At 35.1% G+C, this 12,500-nt stretch overlaps 1 protein-coding gene across 5 annotated transcripts in view; it reads right to left on the bottom strand.

Moving 5' to 3' along the window:
* The window catches only part of LOC145293712 (1-deoxyxylulose-5-phosphate synthase YajO-like), a 62,288-nt gene that overhangs the window by 10,188 nt on the left and 39,600 nt on the right, over nucleotides 1-12,500 (bottom strand). For all 5 annotated transcript variants that reach the window (XM_080140150.1, XM_080140149.1, XM_080140147.1 and 2 more), the window contains one exon: nucleotides 8,228-8,406. In XM_080140150.1, the coding sequence (XP_079996276.1) occupies nucleotides 8,228-8,406 (179 nt within the window). The remainder of the gene's footprint in view (nucleotides 1-8,227; nucleotides 8,407-12,500) is intronic.

Raw genomic sequence — 12,500 nt, 5'->3', positions numbered from 1 at the left:
ATATATATATATAACTACTTCATTTACTCACATAAAATTAATATACGAAAGTATAGATTTATGCGTAAACTTTAAGTATTTACTTCAAAAGTGCTCAATACGTAGGTAGAGCTAGTTAGTAATTTATAAAATATATATATGACGATTAAGCTACACTGAATATTCCGCGTTTCATCCACTTTAGGACTCTTAAGCCTGAAGAGTCCTAGAATGGATGAAACGCGGAATATTCAGTGTAGCTTAATCGCCATATATATTTTATAACTTACTATATATATATATATATATATATATATATATATATATATATATATATATATATATATATATATATATATATATTCATAAGTATGTATACACAAATTAGAATTAATAATTTACTAATTATTAAATAGAACATTTTGGTAGAAGATTCATAAGTTAATGTAGATAGTACGAATAGTTGGGTTTAGTGCCGTTGTTTGATAAAATTTAAAATGGCGTAATGGAAACATATCAAAGTTATATGCAGCTTCTCTTCCAATTTTCGGATTTTAAACATGTCAAATCATACTTCATTTACTTTTGACGGATTTATTATTTCTTCTGATGAGTTAAGGGCAAAATAGATTCACTGATTGATATGATAATTAAATGATTGATTTTGCGCTACGAAGCAGATACTGTCATTAATAGCAAAAGTCAACTGAATCAAAGGTATAAATTATAAGATGGTCAACATCATGAATTTTGGAATATAAATTTTTGTGATTTATTCTCTCTCTCTCTCTCTCTCTCTCTCTCTCTCTATATATATATATATATATATATATATATATATATATATATATATATAATATTTTATTTTTTATTACCGTTTTATCTGTTTGGTTACATATGTTTCGGATGTTTTCTGTAAGGTCTGACGAGGCTGTTGGATCGTGAACATGGTCCAACATCCGAAACATATGTAACCAAACTGATAAAAACGGTAATAAAAAAATAAAACACATATTTGCTCTACAATAGTATTGAGCACTCTCTTAAGGTTTTTACTAATTACCAGTTTTACTATATATATATATATATATATATATATATATATATATATATATATATATATATATATATATATACTATCAGGGACACTTTCACACTCCCATATTTTTATTGTCGTCGAAATCTGTAAAATCACCCATTTTTCAATCAAATCGCTTAATTGCCTGCTCTAGTTGGGGATCCATCGAAATGATTTGACAGAAAGATCCATTCAGAATACATTGTAATTCACATTGCACAGAAGAGAATCTAATGTTGATTCTATAAAATTATTATTATATATAATGGCTTGAATTAAAAAGTATCATATTTCGATTTTGCTCTAAACAGAAACATTCATTTAAAATGCGCACTTGTCATATCAAAGAATCTACTGTTGATTTTATACACAGTGCCCTTCTATTTGTACGGTTATAAAACTTCTTAAATGCACTTGTGTTGTTAGGCGGTATAAAGTGTTAACTTTGGTCAAAATCCTCTGTTCGTTCCTTCATTTTTGATTATCAATTATCGATACTTATTGAAGACATTATGATATAAAAACTATAATATATATATATATATATATATATATATATATATATATGAGAAAGAAAATTATAACTGTAAGTTGGACTTTATAATCCAAAAAACAATTTACAAAGTCCTTATTCTGCAGAGTTTCAAAGAATGCTATTCCTGCTATTCTTCTCATCAGAGTGACAAAAAGAAATCAGCAAATTATATTTGTAGCAATGCTAGAATTTGCTGGTTATGGCATTAAGTGAATCCGCAATTTATTGTAGTCATAAATTGCCAAGAAAAACAATGATTATAATAAATTGCCGTTTCACTTAATGACATAACTAACAAATTCTAACATTGCTACAAATATAATTTGCTGATTTCTTTCTGTCCTCTGATCAGAAGAATAGCAAGAATAGCATTCTTTGAAACGTCGCAGAATAAGGACTTTGTAAATTGTTTTTTGAAGTATTCAGTCGAATAATAAATTTTGATTGTAAAGTTCAACTTACAGTTTTAATTTTCTTTCTCTTATAATAAGCTCTACTCTCTATTGCGTATTGAGCTTTTTTATTCGGTTGGGATTAAATTATCTATATATAAATACTGGTATTTATATTAGATTGAAGTTTACCATTGCGTATATCAGGTACCTTTCGAAAGGTACCTCGAGGTTCTTTTTTATTTTAGTTCTTTTTGACTATTTTTAGTGTCTATTTTTTCTCTCCCTGCATCGATCTTCCTCCAAATTCTAATGACTCCACTTATCCTTTTAAAAACTGTAATAAAATTTTGTACCACAAAAAACCTTTTTAAATATTTTAGGAGTAGGTACTCAAAGTCTGTCACAGATAAATTAAATGACATCGTTCGAATTAAGGGTAAGATTATATCGCTTCGAGCCAAAATAGAATTTCTCAAGTCCTGTTTTGACAACTATGTCGCCCCTGGGTACATTTCTAGGTGTATTTTCAAAATTAAAGCTAGAAATATTATTAACTTGGAACGTGGCTTTATCAAGGATGAGTGTGAGAATTTTGAGCCCATCCTTGTTTCAACTGTTGCTAAATATCGCTGTTTATGGTCGTTTGCATGGTCAAACCTTACCTTTTTTTGATAGATTACGTTTTTCAAAATATTTATCAACTAGCGATAATTTCCGTAGCAATAGAGTTCGTTCTAACAACCAGAGATGGCTTGTTGCGCTAACTCGTGCAAGGCATGGTCAGGGATTGAAGTTGATCGTCATATATTCAACTTGTCTTGTGCTAGTCTTTCTCACAATGAAAAAGTAGTATTAGCTAGGGGTTTGGATGTGGGCATTCCCCCCCCCCTTAGGATTGATAGAGGAAGTACTTTTGCCGAATTCGAGATATTTAACTCACAGATGATTTTTATATATGAAGGCAAGGTTAGCTGAACTGGCGCATAAGTTCACTAATTCCCCTATCAATACTCACGAGTTTACATGGATTAAGATCCATTATCAAGCTGCCAAGTTCCTGCAGACTAATAAGGATATTTATATTACGAAGCCGAATAAAGGTGCTGGTGTAGTCATTCTCAATTCGAATAATTATATCAGGAAAATGTTGGATATTCTAAACAATGAATCAAAATTTAAGAGGCTTGGCGACACATCAGTTGACAATACTTCAGCCACTGAAGTGAAACTACAGAAACGTTTCCTTCAGTTACATAGGATGAAATTTATTAACAAGGATACTTACGACAGGATCCGGCCCGTAGTTTCACAGCGACCTAGAATGTATGAGCTGCCTAAGATCCACAAGAATGGGGTCTCTTTAAGACCCATTCTTTCCATGATTGGCTCACCTCAACATGAATTGGCCAAATGATTGTCTGAGATCCTTGAACCTGTACTAAAAAACTTTTCAGATAATTGTATTGTAGATTTCTTCCGTTTCGCTGCTACAATGCGGGAACTGGATTGTAATTCACAAACAAACTTCCTATGTTCGTTCGATGTCACTAACTTGTTCACAAATGTGCCCCTTGGGGAGACCATTAAAATATGTGCTGACATGCACATTGACCCCTCCCACTTTTCCTGAGAATATTTTCCTTGAACTAATGGAATAGCCACCAAGTCGGTTTGCTTTAGCTTTAATGATGTAATGTATCAGCAGGTCGACGGGGTGGCTATGGGCAGCCATTTGGGTCCTATCGTAGCCAATATTTTCTTAGGCTTTCAGGAGTCATTACTCTTCACTCAGGTCTCTAGACCTTTCCGTTATTGGCGGTATGTGGATGACACTTTTGTCATCTTCAAATCTCGCGACGAACTAAGCGATTTTTTCCAGAATTTGAATAGTCTCCATTCTGCACTCAAATTCACTATAGACGAATAGCAAAATGACTCTTTACCCTTTTTGGATGTCCTTGTAGAAAGGACAGAGAATCGGTTTAGTACAACTGTATACGGAAAACCGACATGTACAAACCTGTATATAAGTTGGGATTCTTTTGCCCCTACCAGGAGAAATATCAGTTTGATCAAGACTCTGGTCCACCATGCCCTTATGATTTGCTCGACCAGCAAACTTGATAATGAATTGAAGAAGATAGCTGATATTCTTGCGAAAAATGGTTTCTCTGAGGGTGTAATCTCTAAGCATGTTCGCCAAGCTCTTGTTAAATTTAATACCAACCCTTCTTTTGGTCCCGCTAAATGTCCAGTTTATCTGAAACTCCCTTATATAGGTTCTATCCGTAAAGGGTTTGTCAATAAAATTACCTCAGTTGTATCCCACAGTTTCTATGCGGTGCAGCCTCGTGTGGTGTTCGGTACTAAAACTGCCTTCTCATCTTTAAAGAAAGATACACTTCCCACAATACAAAAAAGTTTAGTTGTATATCAATTTTAATGTCAGTATGATGCTGACTATGTGGGTCGTACGTTCAATGGCTGGAAGTCAGATTGGTACAGCATGTCCCTGCATGTTTTTGAAAGTCCATAGGGTCTAGAATAAACACATTGTTGAACACATCCGGGCGTTCACAGAACACTTCCAGGCATTTACGGAGCACATCCGGGCGCTCACCTATTCATGAGTCATCAATTGGTGCAAACAACATCTCAATATTTTAGAGGCCGTAACTGTACTAATGCGCAAATCATTGCTCTGGAAGCAAAAGGAGCTGTTGCATAAATTAGACCTGTTTAAAGAGCTCTGATTTACCAGGAAGTAAAAACAAACAAAAAAAATGCCTACATTGCGTCTTTATTTCTTGTTTCTGCACTTATTTGACTTTCTCTTGACGTCATACCACTGTTAAACTGTGGGGGGGGGGAAGAGGCAGCTTCAAAACCAACAAAAACAGTGCACCCATTCCCAGGCACATTTTTTTTTTTTTTTTTATTTTGTCCCCAGTTCTTCATTCATTTAATTCACCCCGTGTAGTTTTATAAAGTTTTTTTTCCACCCCTCTCTTCGCCTCCATTTTTTAATTGTGTAATTGTTTTATTTTTATCGCTTCCGACGTGATCTCTTGACAAGGGTCGGACGAAAGGTACATCGAGGTACTTTTTTTTATTTTAGTCGAATAGTCTTTTGACTATTTTTAATGTCTATTTTTTTCTCCCTGCATCGATCTTCCCCCAAATTCTTTTCTTTCTCTCCTTTTCCCTTTTCATCAGCTTCGCTGACAGTGGGCTCTCTCGCACATTGCATTTTCAGAGGGAGGGGTGTGTGTACACCTCGAATGCTAGTGCGTTTATTTATTTGTTATTATTATTTTTTTTTTTTTATTGAATTTAAATTCACGCTCGCCGAAGGCGAGGGGGGGTGCATGCTTTCATATTTATATTTGAATTTAAATTCACCGTTCGCCGTAGGTGTTCCCTAAGAGATAAAAAAAACAAACTATTTCTTATTCCGTTATGATTATTTCTTAATTTATCAACCGATATCAACCAGCCTCCCTACCAATATAACAATATGTATATATATATATAGAGAGAGAGAGTCATCCACATACAGTACTGTTTCACTGTTTCACAGCTCATCAGTGTGGCTATACAAGCAACTACCTCAAGCCTGGATCGAAACCCGATCACCCAAACGACAGTCAGTGTCTAACCGTTGCACTATATGACTGCTGCTATGTGAGCAGTGAATTAACAATGTTTTGACATTGTCTAAATAGCTCAATTTGTTTACACAAAGAGCATCGTTTCATACGCTAATGATAATTTGTATATCACTTCCCAATATGCTCAACCTAAGATAGCGAGTATTATAGTCATCCACATACAGCACTTTCAAATGGATAACATAATACTTAATTCACTTCACATTATCATAACAAAGTCCATAAAAAGTTTAAGCAAGATCGCCTCAATAGTTTCTGTGTGAAAGAGGAACAGACGGACAAACAGACCAAGAGAAAAATGTAAAATAGATATAAAACTATACATATAGATATATATAGATATAAAGAAAATATATAGAGAAATATGAAATATATATAAAACTATATATGTAGATATATATAAAAAAAATAGAGAGAGAAATATGAAATAGATAAATTGCATTCAGTGTGACAATGTTGACGGATTAAAAGGGTTGATATGTCATGGAGACAATCGTTGAGCTTAAGACAATGGAAAAGAAATGAAGAAAATACAGAAAAAGAAAAGCGGGGAAAAAAAGAGAAAATTCGATGAACTGCTTTAAATTCTTATGAAAGTCAAAACACATAAGATTGAAAAAAAAAAAACATATTCTATTTTTTCCTCAAACACGGGGCAGGAAAAACAAAAATTAATAATCTTTTCTTTTTTTTTTAAATTTTCTATTCATTTTTATAAAGTGTGTTGATCCCCCATCTCATACTTCCCCCTTTTTTTAAAGTGTCATTTTCTGTTTTACTCTCATCGCCTTGTCCATTCGTTTCATCAAAAATGATTACAGTATTATTTTTAAAGTTAATATTTTCAAGTTAAACATAAATTAAAAAAATAATTATATAAATTTGAAGCATCATAAAAAATTGATTCATTTTAAGGCAATAAAACTTCTTTAGAATTATTTTATTAGCTTTTTCATTATCTAATATATAAAGAAAAGTCAGACCCAAATAGAATTTAAGCTAATAAATCAAACTTTCATTCTGACCAGTGATGTGAGAAGGATATTGTAGTTTGATTAAAACATTGTGTTGTTATGCTGTGAGATATATTCATTGTGAGTGTTCATATTGTTGAGTGTTGTGAGATGTTAGATATTATATATTCATTGTGAGTGTTCATATTGTTGAGTGTTGTGAGATGTTAGATATTATATATTCATTGTGAGTGTTCATATTGTTGAGTGCTGTGAGATGTTAGATATTATATATTCATTGTGAGTGTTCATATTGTTGAGTGTTGTGAGATGTTAGATATTATATATTCATTGTGAGTGTTCATATTGATGAATGTTGTGAGATGTTAGATATTATATATTTATTGTGAGTGTTCATATTGTTGAGTGTTGTGAAATGTTAGATATTATATATTCATTGTGAGTGTTCATATTGTTGAGTGTTGTGAGATGTTAGATATTATATATTCATTGTGAGTGTTCATATTGTTGAGTGTTGTGAAATGTTAGATATTATATATTCATTGTGAGTGTTCATATTGTTGAGTGTTGTGAAATGTTAGATATTATATATTCATTGTGAGTGTTCATATTGTTGAGTGTTGTGAGATGTTAGATATTATATATTCATTGTGAGTGTTCATATTGTTGAGTGTTGTGAGATGTTAGATATTATATATTCATTGTGAGTGTTCATATTGTTGAGTGTTGTGAAATGTTAGATATTATATATTTATTGTGAGTGTTCATATTGTTGAGTGTTGTGAAATGTTAGATATTATATATTCATTGTGAGTGTTCATATTGTTGAGTGTTGTGAGATGTTAGATATTATATATTCATTGTGAGTGTTCATATTGTTGAGTGTTGTGAGATGTTAGATATTATATATTCATTGTGAGTGTTCATATTGTTGCGAGATGAAGACATAAACAGGGTATATATATATAAAGAGAGAGACAGTTCTGTATATATATAATAGACAGTGTACATGTTATTACAAGAGCACCATCGGATCTAGTTTAAGGTCATATCCAGGACGAAGAAGAAATATAAACATAGGATTTTTGTAAACGAGTGCACAGAAGGAAACAAAACACCAAGGATAGGACACAGGTACAGTCAAGTGAGAAGTTACTCTGCTTTTGCAGTAAAAGCTGAAATCACTCCTATCTGTGACCGCTACTTGAGTAACAAAAAGAAACAAGGAATAAATACTCTTTATGAACATTCTCCCTTTTTTTGTTTCCATTTATTCCAACATGTTTGTATTATTTTGAAAGGTGGTGACACATAAAAATGAACCTTTTTGAACACACAAATTCAATCTAGTCATTTATGTCATTATGTCATTTATTGATGATAAATGTTGCTAAAAACCTTAAATATTCATAGTTTGTCTTGTGTTAAAAGGAGTTTATAGTTAATGCTTTTTTATGTTGTAATACATCTTTGTCTTTGCAACAAAATAACCAACAGCAACAACAAGCAAGGGAGATCACTCAAAAAACGTATTACAAAAGATTAGAACTCTTATAGCTGAATACAAGGGAGATAATCTAACAAGATCAACTTACCATGAGCTTTAGCAATATTTTCAAGTTCTCCCATTAGTTTCCAAAAATTTTCATCTTTCTCATGAAGATCCCAATTTTCTCCCACATCTCCAAAGATAGTTTTTCTATCATTATGATATTTCAGGCGTGTGTCTTCGGTTAGGGGTACACCGGCTTTGTATTTTCCGGTCAGTATTCCTCTGCGAAAAATGTGGAAGAAAAAGGAAAGAAAACAGATTTTAAGCATAATTAATAAGAAAATATGATAAATAATTAAATTGAATAATGTGGTTATACATGAGTTCTTCCCCTTTGACTCATTGAATGGCTTGACTTGATTTTGAATGTTATTAAAATGACGATGCTTTGATTACGATATGAGAAGGCGGAAAACTATAGATTTATCATATCATTTAAATACATAATCAGTTAAGGCTAAGGAGTTAAATATAATTTAAAAAGGATTTGAATAATCCTTTTTGTTACAGTGATTAAAAAAATAACAAGAAAATAGGAAATAATCAATGTGTTAATCGGTCGATTTAAATAAAGAAATAGGCGAAACTAAGGCTAATTGAAAAGTTATTAATTAAATATAGAGAGATATAGATATGGAAGTTTAGTAGATTTTATATTAAATTATAAAAAAAATAAATCAATAAATTAAATAAGGATGATTTAAATTATTAAATAAATGCAAAATCACAAAAATTAAACAACAATTATCTAATAATTAAAATAAGAAATATGAAAGTAGAGGAGGTGTGTATATATTTTTATTACAATTTTTTTATTACAATCGCAATATTTCATCTGGATCACCCAGGGCGGGAGATGTGGATGTGGCATGATAGTGTGCCTTCCTATCCAAACACATACTTGGATCAGATGTTAGTTAGGAGAGGGAAGTAGACTTTCAATCTTGCCCCACGTTCCACTCTTTAGGACATTTAGACTATAAATTGGTTATAGCCCATCTGAACTTAAGCACTAGTCCTAAACTAGCCGGATACTGGAAGCTTAATAGCACCTTACTTGAAGACTTCCGGCAGAAGGTTATAGAGATAATTTAGTGGGAGCAGTAATAGGAAGTTATCGGTGGGTTAGCAGTAACGCTAAGATTAGATGCTTCTGTGTCCAATACAGCCAACACTTCATTCAAGAAAGGACTTAGGAAAAGAAGAGTGCAGATGGTAGGCTGATCCAGGTGGTGGCTGGCGGGGGGGGGCTAGAAATTGCACTAGCTAAGGACGATCTCAACCACTTGGCTAGCAATACAAAAGTCAAGTAGTTAAAGCTAGATTAATGAAAGTTTCCAATGAAGCCGTGAACTTTGATGCTGTTCAGCATAAGGCTGCTGTACGTCGCAGTTTGGATGGGTACATTCAGAAAGTAAATGACCTGGAAGGACACGCTCTCATATCAACGTTGGAGATCTGCAATGGATTTCAGGAGAATTTATTGAAGTGCTTCACCCAACTACTCAGATTCAGGGTTGAGGAGTTTGTCAGCTATTTGCCCGGCTCGCCCCGCCTCACGATGGCTCGAACGGCTAGCTGTGATGATCATGAAGCATAAGATCATTACTACATTGAAGCAGGTCAGCTACAACAAGTCTCCAGGACGATGGTCTTCCCTAGAAATTCTACTGGAGGCTGTCACCCATGTTGGTCCCTATTCTGAAGGATGTGTTCAACCATTGATTTGCTTAGGGCTCCATTTCCGAGCAGGTGACCTTATTGCTAAGGAAAGGTCAATTGCATGATGGGGAGGAAAATTTAGATGATTATAGGCCTTTGTCTCTGCTAAACACAAAGTTGAAGATTTTGGCAAAGATTCTTGCGAATCGCTTGCAGGTTGTCATCACTGACTTGATCGAACCTGACCAGAGCTAAACTATGAGACTGATTCAAAACAATCAGCATTTGATCCGCACAATCATAGAGGGAATAGAAGACAACACTGAAGCCACGCTGATCAATTTAGATTAGTCCAAGGCTTTCGAGATTTGTTTTAGAGGTTTTAATCTAAACTTCCACAAGTGGGTCTCTGTTCTGTACCATAGGCTGACAGTAGCGATGCAGGTTAACGGTAGTCTTTCATTGTCTCTTGGTCGGTACATCAGGGCTGCCTGCTGTCGCCTCTGTTATATGTCCTGGCATTGAAACCAGTTCTGCACGGAATAGCTCTCCTTGGTAATACATGAACCAGGATTTCCGCGTTTGCCAATGACATTACCATGTGTGCGTGACAAGCTACAGAGACATCAGAATCATGATCAAGGTGCTCGCTCACTACAAAGAAATAATAGGGGCTGTCTTCAACCACAGCATGTCTGTTAGCCTGCTGTTGGGTGCCTGGAGTGGAGAATCTGCGCTTCTGGGTATATCTAGCTTCAACCAGAACTTAAAAAAGCTTCAACCAGAACTTGCTCCCATACTTACGAAACTGTTTAAACATTGCCTTAAGAAGTGCTTTCCAACACCCTGGAAAACCTCATCAGTATGCCCTGTATTTAAGAACTCAGGTGATAAGTCATCTCCCTCTCAGTACAGACCAATAAGTCTCCTGTGTGTCATGAGTAAGTTGCTGGAATCCATATTAAATAGAGAAATAGTCAACCACCTCAGCAGAAATAACCTTCTTAGTGACACATAATATGATTTCCATTCTGCAAGATCTAACAGGATTAGTGAATCTCTTGACAAAGGCTTCCTTTCGAGGGCAATTGCTCTTGACATAACAAAGGCCTTCAACAAGGTAAGGCATAAGGGCCTACTTCACAAGATCTTCAGCTATGGTATAACTGGAAATATTCTTTCTATCATTAAATCATTTCTCTTTGATAGGCTCATAAGAGTAGTGGTTGATGGACAAAAATCAGAGGCCTACAGTATTAATGCTGGAGTCCCTCAAGGGTCCATCCTGGGCCCAACTCTCTTCCTGATCTACATCAATGATCTCCTTAAACACATACTTAAATCATTCGTTGACATCTATGCTGATGACACGACCATCTACGGCAACACTGTAAATGACAAAGCTCTCTCTGATTCTCTCTCCTCTGATCTCGAACGAGTGGTTCAGTAGGAGGAAGATGTAGCTGGTTACCTTAAATGCATCTAAAACCAAACTCCTATCTTTACATCATCAACACTCTGATCCCCATCTGGCATCAATTGAAATGGATGGGTCTCATCTAGGAGAAGCCCCATGTTTTGACAAGCTTCTGGGCTTGACCTTCACTCCTGATCTGAAATGGAACACGTACATCAAGTCTGTTGCCAAGGTTGCTGGAAAGATGGTGGGATCCTTCTACCGCTCCAGAAGATATCTCACTACTGATGCAATTCTCTATCTATATAAAAGCCAAGTACGTCCAAGGATGGAATACTGCTGCCATATTTGGGCAGGAGCTGCTAAAAACAGCCTATCCTGCCTTGACAGAGTACAAAATAGACTTTGTGGCTTAGTGGGGGATGCCCTTTTCTCTTCCCTGCAACCTCTCTCTCACAGAACCGCCCCCTTAAGTAGACACTTTATTAAATATCCACACTAACGTACTGTACTTACAATAACCCTTATCCCTGAGTGGCTTCCGGGCCTTGATAAGTGGTGACCACCTTGTAAAAAAAAAAAATCTAGCTGGACCGATGGCCCAGTCTCCGTGTCTGGTTTGGACCAGGTTTACAGCTGAATAAAAACTGGTCAGAAGTACAAAGGTCGAATTGTCAGTGGAGACTTGAAGCGGAGGCATGTGCTACTTACGTCTTCCCACTCATCTTTTAGCGGTTATCTATACTACCTCTTCCCGCAAAACGCCTCCCAGCTTTCATAGAGCTCCTCGACTTACCTTTGTGGAAGAAGGGAAAGCATTATGTTCGCACGGAAGTCTGTACTCCAAGTCTGAGTAAGGGAGGCCTGGGACTGCCCGATTTCAAATGCCATAGACATGCCGAGAGGTTGGCTTTCTCAGATCGTTTGCTAGAGAAGAACATTGTATGGGTCTCAGCAGTTGGAAGTGCTTTCCCAACCTTAAATCTGACCCCTCGGTCATCTGCCGTTATCCGGGGAGAAAAGAATGGTTTTTCTGGCTATCTTAGCATTAGTGAGAATGTTGATTTGGATCACTTGCCTCAAAAAGGTCTACAAGGGGACATCTATTCCAGATCTTAATCTAACTGTTTATTTTAAACATCTGCTTAAAGTGAAAATCAGATGTGATTGGAGAAGGTTGTCTAAAGTGATGGATGCATAACACCAGTTTATGCATGTCGAGGAGCGAGGTTTCATT

This window comes from Euprymna scolopes, chromosome 15, assembly GCF_053919585.1.
Source record: "Euprymna scolopes isolate OS-2025 chromosome 15, ASM5391958v1, whole genome shotgun sequence".
Classification (NCBI taxonomy): Eukaryota; Metazoa; Mollusca; class Cephalopoda; order Sepiida; family Sepiolidae; genus Euprymna; species Euprymna scolopes.
The sequence above is the reverse complement of the archived record's forward strand: the minus strand, read 5'-3'. Positions and strand labels throughout refer to the sequence as shown.